Source organism: Microtus oregoni, unplaced genomic scaffold, assembly GCF_018167655.1.
Source record: "Microtus oregoni isolate MIOR12 unplaced genomic scaffold, Mior012 000014F_ref0000157, whole genome shotgun sequence".
NCBI classification, from domain to species: domain Eukaryota; kingdom Metazoa; phylum Chordata; class Mammalia; order Rodentia; family Cricetidae; genus Microtus; species Microtus oregoni.
The window spans coordinates 32,696,858-32,714,837 of NW_024543073.1; the positions used below are offsets into that span (position 1 = coordinate 32,696,858).

The 17,980-nt window shown below is 42.4% G+C and overlaps 1 protein-coding gene across 1 annotated transcript in view; it reads left to right on the forward strand.

The window, feature by feature from the left end:
* The window catches only part of Adgrv1 (adhesion G protein-coupled receptor V1), a 546,438-nt gene that overhangs the window by 165,331 nt on the left and 363,127 nt on the right, over positions 1-17,980 (forward strand). Inside the window, exons 59-67 of the mRNA XM_041663490.1 lie at positions 791-955; positions 5,313-5,430; positions 7,603-7,723; positions 9,756-9,894; positions 10,099-10,284; positions 10,730-10,962; positions 13,012-13,160; positions 15,486-15,681; positions 16,119-16,338. Of these exons, the coding sequence (XP_041519424.1) occupies positions 791-955; positions 5,313-5,430; positions 7,603-7,723; positions 9,756-9,894; positions 10,099-10,284; positions 10,730-10,962; positions 13,012-13,160; positions 15,486-15,681; positions 16,119-16,338 (1,527 nt within the window). The remainder of the gene's footprint in view (positions 1-790; positions 956-5,312; positions 5,431-7,602; positions 7,724-9,755; positions 9,895-10,098; positions 10,285-10,729; positions 10,963-13,011; positions 13,161-15,485; positions 15,682-16,118; positions 16,339-17,980) is intronic.

Here is a 17,980-nt window from a genome sequence, read left to right on the forward strand (position 1 = left end):
GCTGCACAGTGGGACACATACACCTGCTTTCACACACAGGAATGCACACACTCGTGCACAGTGAACACTCAAAAAAATCTAAAGAATGAGAGAGAGGGGGAGAGGGAGAAAGAGGGAGAGACTATATGTTCAAAACTATTTTATTAATTTGGACTCTCTCTCCATCCCTCCAATCAAAATTGTTTTTAAAATACCTTCTCTTCTGATAGAGCCAACCAACTAAATAAAAATTTCAATGTCCAAAGATGGTAAAAGACTGACCATTCAGAAGATAGTCTATAACTGCATTACTTGGGAAACCTATATGCTATAACAAAGAGTCCCCAAGTCTCAGCCTCTTTATGCAAGAGTTTCACAGTAGTGTGTCTATTTTTCTCTTTAGCTGTGGACCCCTTTGCTCCAAGTGGCACCCCAGGCATAGGGTTCCTCCCATCTCTGCTTACTAGCTTTTTAAAGGCTCAGCATCTTCTCTGTTTTCCTACACATGGGAAAAGAGCAGACGTGGAGGATTGTGGGGCAGTTTGAGTGGACTAGCAGCTACAATCTCTTCTACCAATATCCTATTGACAATGCAGTTGCTTTGCTGCACCTAATTGCAAGAGAAATTTGAAATATCAAGTCGCCTAATATCTAGGAAAGCAGAGAAGTGGGTCTGGAAGAAGCCTTTTCCCTGCCACCTGTTGGTACATCATGAATAGAATTTTAAATTCAAAACTACATTGATCACAAACAATGGATTATCTCTTCCATTTTTTAATGTGTTCACCTTACTGGATTTTATTTTTTTCAGGTAACGGTTGATGAATCCCTTTTGTCCGATGACCCGGATTCATATGTGACACTGTCAGTCGTCCGGTCCCCAGGAGGAAAAGGAGCTGTCTCTCTTCACTGGGCTCTAGAAGAGAAGGCCAAAGATGCTCTCAGTCCTTGGAACGGGACACTTCTCTTTGATGAGGTACAGACAGGCTCCATTTCCTGTAACTTTTTCTTCTTTTTCACAGACTAGTATAGTTTAGGAATTCACATGCTAGTGTTCAATATTATTTCTGTTTTCTTTAATTCATGTGCACAGAGAGGAAGTGGGAGGAGAAAAGGAAAGAGGGAGAGGGGAGGAAGGAGGGTGTCTGATTGCAGATTCAGTCCCAAGCACCTTTCCCATTCCCCTACTGCCTGAACAGCTCGAGTCACCCAGACCCCCAAACATCAGTGCGTCATTCCTAATGCCAACCTCTCTGCGGCCACTACATACATTTTATCTCTGAGTCGGATTTTCTGTTTACTTTTGAATTTGCATTTTTACCATCCTAAGTGTGAAGAACTTTCACAATGAGTCAAAACATTGATAGTGCAAGTCTTTAAGACAATGTCAAATCTACAAACATCTAGCCAACATGTTAAATGCACGCCATAGTCACATATGTGAAAGAGAATCTCAAACTTAGAGACTTACATTTTGAAAGCCGTTGACACTTTGATGACACGATTGAGATCCCGCCTCAGGCATCCACCGCAGAGACGTGAGGTAGCACGCACTCAGGGGGACTGTCTCTGCTCTTAGCGCGGCTGTCCTTCTGCTTCTCATTAGTCATCTTTGCCTTCTGCCCGCTCCTGCTGCCCTCGCACCCCTGTGCCTCTGAGAAGAGCACCCAGGTTCTCTCTTGCAGTGTCAACCTTTGGATGTGCTGCTCTTGACAGCTCCTCCCCTTTCCCATCAGTTCTCTGCCTCCACTTCAGTGTGCAGCTTCATGTGGATGAGAATTGGTTTTGCAGTCTCATCTTTAAGATTGTCTTTCATCTATAGTCATGTGTAGTATATAGAGCTATTATGATGAACCCAAGTTTACAGAGAATGTATTTTTTTAATTATGTGAGAGCTTCTAGAAAAATATGAAGTCTTGCCTGTATCTCATGGGAAGCCTCTAAGTCCTGGAGTGCAGTGGTGCCCTCTCCCACTGTGTTCTCGAGGGAAGCCTCGAAGTCCTGGGGTGCAGTGGTGCCCTCTCCCACTGTGTTCTCGTGGGAAGACTTGAAGTCCTGGGGTGCAGTGGTGTCCTCTCCCACTGTGTTCTCATGGGAAGACTCGAAGTCCTGGGGTGCAGTGGTGTCCTCTCCCACTGTGTTCTCATGGGAAGCCTCTATGTCCTGGGGTGCAGTGGTGTCCTCTCCCACTGTGTTCTCATGGGAAGCCTCGAAGTCCTGGGGTGCAGTGGTGTCCTCTCACTCCTGTCACCTTAGTCTCTTCTTCATTTGTGCCCCTGTGGTGTCTACACACTTGAAGAAGGAACATCTTACCCAATCAGCCCACTGTTAGTCCAGCTCAGAGTCTCTTCCATGTTTATGTTTTTATTAAGTAAAACAAACAAATGGCTACATGCTCTTGGTATGAACTGCAGAAGTTCAGAGGGATGGAAAAGAAGCAAAATCCCTCCACTCCTCTTGTGACGACCGCTATTGATAGTTTCTTTCAAAGCATATGTACCTTCTTCCACACACCAAATTTATGCTCAGCATCTGTTCTGTAAGTTGCTGCTGTATATTACAATTTAAATTAAACATTTACTTTCCATGCTAACCAAATTGCATTTAAAACTTGATTAAAGCTGGGTGGTGGTTGCAAACACCTTTAATACCAGTACTTGGGAGGCGGATGCAGGCAGATCTCTGTGAATTTGAGTGTGATCTGGTCTACAGCATGAGTTCTAGGACAGCCAAGGCTACACAGACAAACCCTATCTCAAAAAACAGAACAAAACAAAAACAAAAACAGCAACAAAATCTTGGGTGAATGCATCGTTTTGCTCAGCATTTACTGCTAACCCTCCCCACTTCTACAACCCCTTTGTACCGTCATGGCTTTGGGAGTTCAGAGATTAATATCTGTCCTTCCGTTCTCACCACTTGCTGTGTGCTGTATTCTCTGAAGTTCTTTCCTGCCTGCTTTTGTGCTATGACAGATTTCCTTTTAGCTGTGCTTCTTTTGTAATATTGGAAGGAACCACGGGCAAATTTTACATCTAGTGAGACTAACTGCAATCTTCTTCCTACTATTGAGCACTCTGTGGAGCTAAGTAAATTTGTTAATGTTGATCACATTTGGTTCCCAAAGTACAAAATGAGAGCAGCAATGTTTGACCAGGCAAGTCCTAAGGACTATGGGAAATATTCTTTGTGAGCAGGCTGATATCCTGAGACTTCAAAGTGCTTAATAAAATAGATGATATTTACAAAGAGTTAATGAAAATGGCCGTTTCCTGTCAATGTAGCGAGACCCATTTTCCCTCCATTGTGTGCTTAAGATTTAATAACTTTGAAGTTGCGAAGCCAGTAATAGTTTGTATTTCTGCCTCTCTGAAATCACCTACAGTGGTCATCCCCAAGCTGCTGCTCCCATAGAGCTTTTGTATAGAATATAAATAATAAAAATTTCATGGGAATCTTTGCCATGAAAGGATACAAAATCAAATATCAAACATCTTTGAAAATTCTTGATTGAATTAAGGAGAATTTTTTGAGGGGTTAGGTGAGGAGATTTGTTTTGTTTTGTTTTTTTAAGAAACTTTGTACTTAAGTAAATCTTGAATCCCTAGTAGAGGTTTTCTGACCTCATCGTCCCCATTGGCTCTTTGTGCCAGAGCCGTTGTTATCAGTTATAACAATGTGTAACTGCTGGAGTGTCCGCCTGTCTCTCCTCTTACTGGCTTTTAATTCTATTGAGAACTGGAGATTCTGTGACATGAAAAGTTGCCTTCCAGGTTTCCTAGAAGGCAGTGTGAGTACACAGAATATCGTAGATTCTTATGATTCACGAAAGCGTTGTTAGTACTTCTGCATTTGCGGATTCGTATTCCTTGGTCAGCATGCCTGAATCTTTCACAGTCATTTGCTGACACAGGCAGTGATGGAAAATTCAGTTTTATATCCTGTGCACTCTTGCTGAGGGAAGACAGAATGGAGTCATTTCCACCTCATGACGCAAACAAATGTCCTCTTCATAGAATATGTTTAAAGTCATTTTCCTCATCTGTGGATTCGTAATTTCTCTGTTTAAAGTGAGTCCCATTGTAGCGCTGTGATCTTTTGTTTTGAGCATCAGGAAGGCAGTTACACAACATGAACAGCAAATGCCATATGTGTGCGACATTAACTGCACTCAGGTGTGAGCTGTGGTTCTTATTTAACACAAAAACATGTTAAAGCAACTCTAGGTTTCAAATAACATTCATATATCTAGTAACAACCAAAAAGTACCCCAAAGTTGATTTGAGACTGCAAATGAGTTTTGGAGAACAGACAAACTTACTGTCTAAGGATGGACAGTGTCTGGGGCACCTCAGAGAAACATCTGAATGCACAGATAAGGGTGTGCAAGAATAGCTGTGGTGGTATTTATTAAAGTAGTAAGTAAGCTAGCAGTTAGATGAACATGAATGCGCCCATGCAAACAGTGGAGCCTCCGTAATAATCAAAGGATAAATGGACTCCACAGAGGGAAACACAGAGGGAAACACAGATGGCTCCAGCAGCATGAGGTACCACAGGGCAACTTAAGAGGTGGAGAGTCATCTAACAAAGTGGCAGGCGGGGGCGGCTCTGGAAGGCAAGCCTCAAATGAGAGTTAAAGAGAGACAAACAGAATATAAAAAAGAAGAGCTATGTGCTCTCCAGTAGGGATATCATTGATACATAAAGTTAGTATATTTGTGACAACGTTAAAGATAAAAATTCCTACCAGGAAAATGTAAAATATCCGGGAATATGTTCAGTAAGAAACAAGAGGTACGTGGAAACAGATAAATGATGACCTGTAAGGAAGCACTGGGCTTCCAGAGAGACTCCAGAGTCTCCTGCTGTGACTTTCATGCAGGATTGCCAACCAGGAAGGCACCAGCAACCGACCACTGGGGAAGCCAGGGGCTGTGGGCAGCAGATATCCCAAGAACTGTGCAAGGGAATGGTCTCTCCCTTGAGTGCAGGGCACGGTGTCTTGTGTGTATCAGCCCTGTGGCCTTGGTCTCTTTGGGATGGGAACAGTTAGCTCTACAAGTTTGGGTTTTCAATGATGGAAAATTTTCAACAAACTTAAGAGTTGTGTTAATTTTTTCTCACTTTTCTTTTCAAGAAACTAAAATAAAATTTGTAGTTAAGATAATTTTTACATTGCAGTTCTTCCTGCATAGAATTCCGAATTATAGGTGACAAAATGGGCTCTTACACAGTTTATGTGCATAAATATTATTTTTCTAATGAGAAAATTCAAAATTTGATTTCGTTACTATTTTTTGAAACTGTTTCCTCTAATTTAAATGCTATAGAATGAATACCAAAAGGTCATTGCGTTGCGTACCCTTCAAGACAGCACACTGAAGGAGGACAGGCGCTTCACCATTGAGCTGACAGGAACTGATGAGATAGAAATATCTCCAATCAAAGGTAGGAAAAATTCACATAATTTTCTAAATTAAATGTATCAAAAAATCAGTAGTTACAAAGATAGGCAGTGCTGGGTTTTGTAATTTTTAAAAGTGTACTTTAATGTAAGTATATATTTATCTGTCTTATAGGCAAAGTTTTTAAAATTAAAAAGGCGTGCGATGGTGGCGCACGCCTTTAATCCCAGCACTCGGGAGGCAGAGGCAGGCGGATTTCTGTGAGTTCGAGACCAGCCTGGTCTACAGAGCTAGTTCCAGGACAGGCTCCAAAAGCCACAGAGAAACCCTGTCTCAAAAAAATCAAAAAAAATAAAAATAAATAAATAAAATAAAATTAAAATTGTGATAGAATACTTACAATTTATACAGTATATGATCAAACATCATATACTTAGGGATTTTATGTTTGTTTTAATGTAAAGCTGTTCATTATAGTATTGTTAATATAATGAAATATGAGCACTAAATGATTAAACAGTAGTGAGCCATTGAATAGTAGTAGTATTGAATGAGTAGTATCTTGGCCTATCAAAAGGCCAAGGCAATTTCTTTATGCAACCAATGAAAGCAACACATAGACAGAAGGACCTCCTACACCAGCAAAAACATTTTCATTGCATCATAATAAAGAATAATTAATTTTTAAATTGAAAATCGTGTGTGTGTTCATGTGGGTATGTGCATGGGAGTGAAGTGTGTATGCAGGGCAGAAGAACTGATCTCACTGGGGCTCTGTTACTTTGAGTTATGAGCTGCCCTACAAGAGTTGTGAGCTGAACTCAGGTCTTCAGTAAGAATGCTACATACTCTCTTAAATGCTGAGCCATGTGCCTAGCCCCAAGAATTATTATTTTATGTATTTATAGTAATCATATAGTGCATAATTTAAAAACCACATGAAGTGTGATTATTATAGCTTATATCTATTTCTATCTAAAATTAATCACTTGACCATTTAAAATTTTCGTAAACAGGTATCCTGGTTCTTAGATCTTTATAGGAAAGACAAGTCTTTAATTATTTAATTTTGCTATGAGTAATATAACAACAGAAAGGATGAGAAATTCTAAAATAGAAATGATTGTTCTACGGTCCTTTTATAACATTGAGACTCATGCTAAACAAGTCTCTGAGACTGCCAGTGGGTGCTGTGCCCAGGGTCGTTCTCAGAAGTGTATATAACACTAAGGTGGTTGGTTACTCTTCCTGCATTTTAGTCCATGGTATTGGGCAACCTGTGAAATAGTCCTATCGAGACACCATATCCTGCATAAGTTTTAAACTAGGTCAGTGACATCTCATGAGAGTGACAGGGCTGATGTTGCACAGGATGACTCTGCACAAAGTAGGAATATATCCATGGGGCAGGGCACACCCGGAATCAGCATAACAAAGCCTATGTGTGTCTGTCCCGTTGCAGCAGGGTACACCCGGAATCAGCATAACAAAGCCTATGTGTGTCTGGCCCATTGCAGCAGGGTACACCCAGAATCAGCATAACAAAGCCTATGTGTGTCTGGCCCATTGCAGCAGGGTACACCGGAATCAGCATAACAAAGCCTATGTGTGTCTGGCCCATTGCAGCATACTTACAGATGACAAAGCACCCTTGGTTTCATTAAGCCATTGCAAGGAATGCAAATGCACAACAATCTGTTCATGTTTTTGGTTTTGTTTCCTATGAAATTCCAGTGTGTGCTCCTGGAAATAATCCCCATCAAAGTACGGTTAAGTTGTTATATATATTCTCAAATTATTAGATGATTTAATTGACATTTCAATAATTGTAAGTCATCAGCTTCTTGACTAGTAGTCAGGAAATTAAAAGTTAAGAAAGGGCCCTCAAGAATCCCACTGACAAGGCCACACAGCCAAAGCAGTAGGGTGAACACTGTAGGAGCAGTTCTGGCATGCGGTAGAGGAGAGCTTGCTTATCCAGAGAGTGGGGCTTTTGCCAAGTGTCTGCTGGCTGTTTCTGCAAGTGTGATCATGGGAAACTCTTCAGATGCTCCAGTGCCTCAGTGTGCCTTTCAACCCTCCTAGTGAAAGGTAGCTATCAGTGTAAACCTGCTGGTATTGCCATCTTAGTTTAATTGGTGTGTGTGTGTGTGTGTGTGTGTGTGTGTGTGTATTTACATGTTTGCATCAAAATGGACTATATGATCTAACTTAGGCAGTGCATTGATAATCATTCGAGGAGATAACAGCGCATCAGAAGTGGGGATTGCTTCATCATCTAGACACGTCATGATTGGGGAACCCTCAGCAACATATAATGGCACTGCCTTCATCAGGTGAGGATTTTAGGAACTTTTTCTTTATTTAATTTAATTAGCCTAGAGCAGGGGTTCTCAGCCCACATAACAGATATTTACATTACAATTCAAAACAGTAGCAAAATTACAGTTATGAAGTAGCAACAAAATTATTTTATTGTTGGGAGTTCACCACACATGAAGAACTGTGTTAAAGGTCACATCATTAGGAAGATTAAGAACACTGCCTTGATCACCATTCTCAAGCACGCATAATACTCATTACCACATTATGTCCTGGTAAGCATTGTGTGGAGAATAGAACAACCCTCAGGCCAAAATTAAAATCTCTTCCCAAGCTGTCTTGTAGCTAGAACACAAGTAGTCTTGTTCTTTTAGGGATGAACTGCACAGCCCACAGCCAGGAGCACCCACGGGGATAAAATCAGCAGCCCCATCGGGCACCGCATCCACGCTGAGTCACTCCCTCCCCTCCGTATGCACTACACAGTATAGAGCTTTTATCCCAATTCTTGGCAGCTGCCTGTGATCTGAGGCCAGCCTGGTCTACATAGCCAAGTCCAGGGCACATAGGGCTGCATAGTGAGATCCTGCATCCAAAAATTCCCAAATGTAGAAAGGTATGGTAAATCAAAGCAAAATTGCATTTATTTCAGGAGTAAACATATAGATTTATTGATCAAAAGGTTTGCTTCATGTATTCTTGAGGTAAAAAGAAGATAAGCTAATTTAAGTAATTGTTACAGAGAAAAACATTTGATGAATTTAGCAGCAAAAACTGACTTAAGCAAAAAAAAAATGTAAACTTAAGTTTTCAATATAGCATAACATAGCTACAAGTTTTAAAACCCTTCTTTCTTAATCAGGAAGAGCACCAAGGTGCAGTCTTCTCCTGCCAGCAAGTTCTAAGGGTATGAATTAGTTTGACAATACCAAGATATAACCTATGTTGTATACAGATATTAAACATTAAAAAGTTAACGATTGTAAGTGGAAAAGTTTTGTGGATGGAAAACCTAGAAATTCCGCACATAGCATCATTAACCTGCTAGTTCATTCTGGTCAACCCGTGGAAGGCCTGCCCTTTCGGAAAGGAGGCCAAGGAGGAGTAGTGGGGGGTTGGTAGATGGGAGGTGGGGGAAGGGAAATTGTGGTTGGCGTGTAAAATAAATGAAAACAATATTAAAAAATAGTTCACTAATTTCACAACAATTTTATGCTCACACAAAAAATGAGGGGAGTTACTAAAATTTTCCACTTTGAAAAAGATGATTAGCCAACAGGTCTACGTAAAAGATTTGGTTGCATTTCCAGCTAATAAACTAACAGAAAGTCACTTCCAGCAAAAGGCTTAAGAGCGCCTGCTTCTAAGCCCACCTCACAACTGCGTCAGTGTGACTGGGGCAGCCTCGGCTCCCACATTTTCTTCCGAGGAACCAACAGTAGTTACCAGTGCAGTAGCTGGGCTGGGCTGGAGATTTTCTTATGCTGCTGTCTGAAGTCCATACCTGGTCTGGACTTCCTCCTTTCCATGCGGCTGCTCAGGCGTTTCTGTTCTTCAGAGGACCTGTTAGGCTTCTTCTCCTAGTCGATGTGGATGTGAAATAAAATTCATAAATGCTGAATTTTGTTCCTTTAAACCTTCAGGTTTAGTGTTCATTTTTGTCAATGTAGACATATGCTAGTTTAGGGATTATAACATTTCTCCCTTGGAATTCAAAGACTTTTGCCTGGTTTACAATTGATTGGCAAAGCCGGGCAGTGGTGGCGCACGCCTTTAATCCCAGCACTCGGGAGGCAGAGGCAGGCGGATCTCTGTGAGTTCGAGACCAGCCTGGTCTACAGAGCTAGTTCCAGGACAGGCTCCAAAACCACAGAGAAACCCTGACTCGAAAAACCAAAAAAAAAAAAAAAAAAAACCAATTGATTGGCAAGGTTATTTAAAAGCATGGTATTCTTGAGATAAGTGAAAATTGGTTGAAAGGCACAGAAAATATTTAGGGAATACCATGAGTTAAAAATGTACTAAATGTATATCCATGTATTGTAGCCTTGTTCGTGGCCCAGGGGTCTCACGGGAGATCACGGTGTACTGGAGGCTAGTTCCTCCTTCCGTGGGGGAGTTTGCTGAAACGTCAGGACAGCTGACAATGCAGGACGGACAGTCTGAGGCTACCGTAGTCATTCAGGTACCAGTGTGACTGCCATCTGTTAGCCCGCGTGCGTATGGGTGTGCATGTGTGTGTGTGCATGAGTGTGTGTGTGTGTTTGTGTGTGTGCATGAGTGTGTGTGTATGTGTAGAATCGGAGGGAGGTTACAGAGTCCGTGGCTGTTTCTGTGGATAGGACACTTCCTTACATTATGCCTTTTTTGGTTTTTGTAACTTCCCCAGGCTCTGAATGACGACATCCCTGAGGAGAAGTGTTCCTATGAGTTTCAGCTGACTGGAGTCAGTGAGGGTGGGGCACTGAGTGAATCCAGCGTCACCGCCAGTGTCACCATGGTGGCCAGTGATGACCCTTATGGCCGGTTCTCATTTTCACACGAGCAGCTTCGAGTCTCAGAAGCAGCGCAGAGGGTATGGCGCGGGCAGCTTCAGCTCTTACTGCTCCTTTTGTTTGTAGTGTGCTGAGCAGACATCAAAATGCTTTTGATGTTTCTTTTCTAAAGCTTTCCCTCAATGGATTAATTTCTTTCTGGTATCATTATTATCACATGTAATTTCTATAATTGTATAGAGTTAAATTTAATTCCAGCATAATCCCAGTAAAAAGAATCTTTTTTTTTTTTTTTTTTTTTGCTTTTTCGAGACAGGGTTTCTCTGTGGCTTTGGAGCCTGTCCTGGAATTAGCTCTGTAGACCAGGCTGGTCTCGAACTCACAGAGATCCGCCTGCCTCTGCCTCCCGAGTGCTGGGATTAAAGGCGTGCGCCACCGTCGCCCGGCAAAAAGAATCTTTAATTAGAGATGATTTGTTCAGTGGATTAAACACTCAAATTAAACAGGTAAGCGATTTTCTTCCAGGTAAATGTCACAGTTGTCCGCTCCGGTGGCTCTTTCGGACGCGTGCGAGTCTGGCATGAGACTGATAGCCACACGGCCAAGGCAGGCTGGGACTTCGTTCCCGCATCAGGGGAGCTCCTCTTCGAAGCCAGAGAGACGGCGAAAAGTCTGCATGTTGAAATCCTTGACGACGACCTTCCTGAAGGCCCGGAGGAGTTTGCTCTTGCCCTTACAAAAGTGGACCTCCAGGGAAGGTAAAGGAAAGGAAATGGGGGCGTGAGGAGAAAGCAAGGGGGGAAGACATTGGGCCAGGACTGAACAGAGAAATTAAGACAGACTGCAACTTTCCTAATTTTCTGAACTTTACTCGCCTACCTCCATGCTGAGAGAGCATGTTCCTGTTCTGTGCCTTCGTCCGGCAAAACCAGGGAATTGCTGTGGCATCTCAGCTCCTGTGGCGTTAGCCCAGCTGTTTTCCAGGGCAGCACTCATCTGGGGTGGCCCTTCTGGACCCCTGAACGAGTGGAGTGGGAAGCAGATGTCCTTGGTATACCAAAGTCTCTGCTGCCTTCCCAGTGGGTCAATGAGATCGATCCTTGCCCAATAGCAGTTTAAACTGGAAAAAAAAAAAATCGAATGGTAGTTGACAAAACTTGTGCAGCATGTTTTCAATAAAGAATCAAAATTCATCATATTGAGGCTTATGTCTTCTCCGGAGCTGGCTTGATTGACAGAGTATAGGAGACATGACTAACACAGTGAACTGCTCTGGTTGACTCAGTCATCCCTATTCAGTCTACAAAGGGCCCAGGAGGGGACCTTTTCCTAGAACAATGCATGAATTCAGAGAAGACTGGAAGTTTTCTTATGGATTAGAATATATATCCATTAGTTTACATACTGTCTTCAAGTTCCTGTAACTGCAACGAAATACCATGACCAAAAAGGCAAGTTGGGGAGAAGAGGGTTTATTTATCTTATATGACCATATGACTGTTTATCATTGAAGGAAGTCAGGACAGGTGCCATGGAGGGCTTGCTCCTCATGACTTGCTCAGTCTTCCTTCTTACAGAATTCAGGACCACCAGCCCAGGGATGGCACCACTCACATGGCCTGGGCCCTCCCCATTGATCACTAAGTGAGAAAATACTTTACAGCTGGATCTCATGGAGGCATTTCCTCAGCTGATGCTTCTTCTTCTTTGATGACTCTAGCTTGGGTCAGGTTGACACACAAACCAGCCAGTGCACATATAAATTTTCACAACTCAGTATTTCACTCAGAAGCATATGCAGAGTGTGCATTCTTAGCCTTAGAGAGCTAAGTCTTCCATCTTCAAGAAATGATTCAGTGTCTGGCAGTGGGAATACAGTCCCTTCCCTTGCTCAGTCTTGCTTCCCTGAAGGCAGTGTGGAAAGAGCAGCTCCCCACCTGGGCCATTGTGTTTGCGACTTTGATTAGCTAGGACTTAGAGATTTTGCTATCTTGACTACTCTTTCAGAGATAAATTTTCACGTGAATTGTGGGGAACAGTCTTTGCTTGCCGATAATTACTAGGCTTCCTTTGACACGAAGGGGGCAGTAGAATACAGTGCACTTCCTGTACTGCCTCTCGGTAGAGAACTGGTGCTTTGGTGGGACTTCTGTTATCCAGGCGGTCCATGGCAGATCTGGTGCCGAGGAGCGCAGTTACTCCTCCCATTTAGTGTTTCAGCGTGTGCTGCTCTATGTTCGCTTCGCTGGCGATCGTATTTAGCAGATCTCAATATTTCAGTATAAGATGAACCTATGAGCACCACCTAAGAATTTGGGAATTAAAGGAAGGATTGGAACTGTCATGCATTTTTTAAAAAATTCTTTCACTTGAGGAATTGAAATGCCATAAGGACCTGGAAGTCTAAGTTCGTTGATGGGAGTGACATCAGTCTGAGTATTTTGCACAAATAGGTTGTTGTTATTCAAATAAGCTGAGGACTGGATTGGAAGATATTGATTATAATTAATTGCATTGCCTTGTAGCCTTATTATTTTTATTTTGCCCAAACTTGTAGTTTTATACTAGCCTTTATTTTATGCAAGTGTCGATACTTGGGAGCCACATAAAAACCTTGCTTCACACCAGACAGCTTAAGTTTGTTCCAGCTCTGGGGTAGAGCATTTGCCTAGCATGCTTAAGGCCGTGATTTCACTGTGCAGTACTGCACTAGGTATAGGAGCTAGAAAGACCGCTATATTCATGCTACACATGCGCATGCTTGTTATCTTGTTATGTTTTCATTTTGTTTCCTATGACTCTGGAAGAAGCTATGATTTTACCATCCAAGAGACTGGACTTCAGCTAGATCAGCCTCCTGTAATTGGAAACGTCTCCATTGTTCAGATCATAATCATGGAAAATGATAATGTGGAGGGCGTCATTGAATTTGACCCGAAGTACACGGCCATCTCAGGTGAGCTTACTCGGCTGGTCCTAATGATCACAGCATTCTCTCTGAGTTTTTATATGCACTCTTTTGTCTGATCACAAAATATCCCTACATTAAAAATTATTTTCAGTTACTTTTAGGGAGTCTTGCATCTCTGTATTTTGCTAGGAGAATAATTGATGTTTAAACTTCAAGGATGATTCAAATATGTCTGTTTATAGCATCGTTAAGGGGCTAGAAAGATGACTCAGTGGTTAAGGCTGCTTGATGCCTGTCCTAGCTGGATTTCTATTGCCAAGATAAAGCCCCCTGGCCAGAGCAGCATGAGGAGGAAAGGGTTTACGGCATCTTCTGGCTGTAGTCCATCATCCAGGAGTCAGGGAGGGAACTCAACGCAGGAACCTGGAATGGGGAGCTGATCCCGAAGCCGTGGGGGACACTGCCTGCTGGCCATCCTCCTGGCTTTCTCAGTTTGCTTTCTTATCCCATCTGGGACTCCCTGCCCAGGGGTGACCTCACTCATGCTTGGGCCTCACACATGTATCATTAATCAAGATAGCACCCCACAGGTTTACCTACAGGCCAGTCTTATGGAGCTATCTTTTCAATTAATTTTCTCTCTTCCCAAAAACCAAACTACACGCCACTCTCGCAAAACGCTGGAGTTTGGTTTCCCACATCCACATCTGGCTGCTCAAAACTGCCAGCAACTCCAGCTCTAGGGGATCTGATGCCCTCTTCTGGCCTTGCACATTCAAAGACACATTTACATGAATGAAAATTAAATAATTCTAGTTTTTTAAAAAGAAAAACTTTCATGTTTATGTAAATTAATTTGATATAATCATAGTTTAGTGTCTACTTACTCTCTAGTGAATATCACCATCGAAATGAGCATTCTCCTGTGCTGTAGCTGCAGATCAGACCTGGGCCTGGTCAATGCTTCAGCCCCTCTCTCAGGCTTGCCCAGGGCTGCAGTTCCCTTATGTGCTATCAGGACATAAAATGCTTGGTTACATTCCTTTCTGGGCAGAAAGAGAGGACTACCTTTCTAGAATACGCTTCTGTTTAATGGCAGAATGTAAATATCATTTAGAAGTAAGGTGGGTGGTAGCGCACGCCTTTAATCTGGCACTCAGGAGGCAGAGGCAGGCGGATCTCTGTGAGTCCAAGACCAGCCTGGTCTACAGAGCAAATTCTAGGACAGCCAGAGCTACACAGTGAACCCTGACTAAACAAAAATTAAAAAATATACATAATTTAAAAATAAATGTATTACCTCATTTTTGCAAATCGTTCATGGGCTCCATTGCCTCTCCTCAGACTCCTTGTCTAGCTGTCTTGAACCCTGAACAGAACCCCCTCCTGCATGCTTTCTTTGGACTTTTTGGATAAGCCGTGGCTTATTACTTAAGCTATTTTGTGAGTTTCAACCCATTACTGATAAAGTGATGTTGCTTGTTTGCATTAAGAAATAAATACGATTTTTTCTATTTACCCATTTCTCAATAATTTACTGCTTCGGGGAGGATTTTTTGCTAGTAAATACTTTTTAAAATTTGAATCTGAATTTTGGAATTGAAATCAAACATGAATATTGGTATTTTCCGATTTTCTCTGGTCAAAATTACAATAGTTTATATATGTAGATTTAAAAATATTCATACAAGGGATATCAAGATAGCCCAGTGGGTAAATGCATTTGCTGAAAGCTGAAATCAAACCTGGAAACCCAGCTGGAGGAAGAAGGGATCTGACCTCTGCGTACCACACATGTGCCATGTATGCAAATATAAGTATGTATGTGTATATACACATACACATATGCACATTAGCGCACGCACACATACATACACACACACACGTGCACATTAGCGCATACACACATATGTATATGTACACACACACAATATAAATGTGAAAGATACCCCACGATAGAAATAGCGTAAGGCTGCCTTACATGCACTGTTTATATTTCAGCTGAATGTGCAGAGGCGATCCAGAGTACCTCCCCTCTATGGACACCCTGTGTTTATCTCCCACCGTCTCAAGCAAGAGTTTCTTATTTGTGCACAGCATGAAGAGAAAGAGTGCTCATAGGTTGCTTACATTTTTAAAAATTAGTCATTTTAAATCTTAACATCTGGCAAACTATATTCTTCATGAAAAGATAAAAGGACAAAGCTTTCACTAATTTTTAAAAGTTTCACTAATTTCACTTATGAACTGTGAAAACCATGAGCGTGAGCACTGGACTAGTATTTTGAGTTCCCTACTACAGTCTGGCTCTATCGTGCAAGCGTCCTTTGCTTTCTCTAGTAACCCGGCTAATTGCACATTCCGTTACAGTGGAGGAAGATGCCCGAGTGATCACGATCCCCGTGCTGAGGCTCCGTGGAACGTATGGCCGCGTATCAGCTGACTTCATGTCCCAGGGCTTCTCTGCTGTCCCAGGAGGTTACGTACTGCACGGCAGCACAGTCGACTTTCAGCATGGGCAGAACCTAAGCTTTATAAATGTCTCCATCGTCAACGGCAGCGCAAGGTTGGTCATAGAGGAAGCAGTGGGTACCTGAGCCTGATGACGAGCATTCCTGCTGACAACACTTGAGAGAGAGAGAGAGAGAGAGAGAGAGAGAGAGAGAGAGTGAGTAGGGGGTACCAGGAAAGAAGACGGCACTGTGGTTGTATACCTCGTGTTTTTCTCAGATAAAAAACCCTAACTTCTGCTCCTTACACAGCCTGATAAGGATGTGGCAGCATCTTTGGGTCCAGTTTCTGTATCCTTCCACAGTTTAAAAGTCTGATGTCTGGGTCCTGAGAGCTTCATGTTGAGTCTGCTTTTTTCTAAGCACCCTTCTCCTGGTGTGTGCCTGTTGTGCCTTGAATATGGATGGCCAATTTGGGAAATGTCTAGCTATTTGGATTTTTCAGGCATTTTAATATGTTTAGACTCACAGATTGCTCCTTCTTGCCATGTAGCGAATTTGAGGAACAGTTTGAAATTCTGCTCACTGGAGCTTCTGATGGAGCAATCCTCGGGCGCCACCTAGTGAGCAAAATCACAATTACCAAGAGTGACTCCCAGTTCGGTGTCATAAGATTTCTCAACCAAAGCAAAATTTTGATTCCTAACCCCAACTCCACGATGTTTTTACACTTGGTGCTGCAGCGGACTGGAGGACTCTTGGGGGAGAGTCAGGTAGGGGCATTCTTTCTCTGATGTTAAAGTAATTCTGATGTTTAATCTATGACGTTGGATCTTCTTATTCCCCAGATGTTTGTTTGTTTATTTATTTGTAGTATTTGCTAATTACGGTAAAGTGCTGAGTGGCTCCTGAGCCTGATGAAGTCTGTAGAAGTGTAGAAGCAGTAATCTGTTCTCAGGGACTCTGAGCAGCAAATGAGGAAGTGCATAAACGACTGTCATAATCATCAGTCAGACTAACAGGAAATGATGTCATCCCTGCTTTCACAGTGCTCATAAACCTGAATAGTCACAAACTAGATGTTTTTCTTTTCCTTTCTTTTTTTAAAATTACAATTGTGTTGAATTCTGCTTGTAATGTTGGGATACACCATCTGAATGACCTGTGTTACCCAGTCTGTGATGATTTGGGAGAAAGGAATGAAGGATCCTGCAGAGGAGCAAACCTGACTTGTTGGAAGGAGAAGTCCGCGTAGTTGGGCATTAAACGAAAGGGTCAGACAGTGCACAGGTCACTGATGACGCAGGACTTAGGTCTGAGACATCACGCGTGTGGACAGCACGGCATTAAGGAGGCTTCACCAGAGAATGCGCTACCCTGTTTTCACTTGCATGGCTCAACTATGGCTGACAAGAAGTCCGTGGAGCCGTGTGCAAGCAGGAAGGGTGGTTAGGGCTTCTGTCCTGTAGTCAGGAGTGATGGGGACAGAGATGACAAGATGTGGACAGGTTGTTGGGTCAGAGATGGAAGAGGAAGAAGAGAGAAATCATGGGTGACTACCAGAAGCAGCTGGAATGTGGTGCCAGCCTTATAAAGTTTCATGGCTGCGGCGAATATTTAAGAATTCTGTTTTGTATATGTTGATTTGAGATCCTGCTGGGCAAGGCCATGGAGGGGTGACTGAGACTGAGTCTGCTCGTTGTTAGGTGGCCAGGGATGACCAGGTATGGCAGGGGTTTATGTATAAGGAGCGACTGAAGCCCGAGCCTGTGATAGAGCTAGAGCTGTGAAGACTGCAGAGCTGGGATCGGAGACAGGAAGGCTGGGGAGTAAGGAGGGAAACCAGGAGGGCAGAGTCCTGTAAGCATCGCGGGAAGCAAGAAAGAAGGGGCGTGGTTTCCAGCGGGAGGGAGTGGCCAATGCTGCAGAGCAGAACGTGATAAGCCAAAGGAACTGCATGGTCCTTTTCCTCCAGAGGATAAGAAAACAAAACAAATGAGAAGGATAGAAACCTAAAGCATGTATTTTATATCCGAATAATAGTTTCTGATCAAACGGATGAACACTTGCACTCATTTTATAATGAGAATTTAAGTATCTTCAGAAAAAAAACTTTACAGGTCAGAAATTTCAATTTTGGTGTCTATGCTACTATGCTCTGATCGGCAGAATCCAAGCACATGCTGGACAATGTTGGACTCTTAAACTTTACCAATGTCGTACATTTGTAATATAAATACTTAAAATACAATATTGTTTTTCTGAAATTATTACAAATTACTAGATACTATTTTCAAGTGTTTATTTGAAAATATTATTTTCATCTCAGGTAAGTCAGATGTTAGCCCAGCGTGTCCTAGAATAGTTTCATCTTTGCGTGCTTTTTCTAATAGCACACATAGTGCACAAATTCCC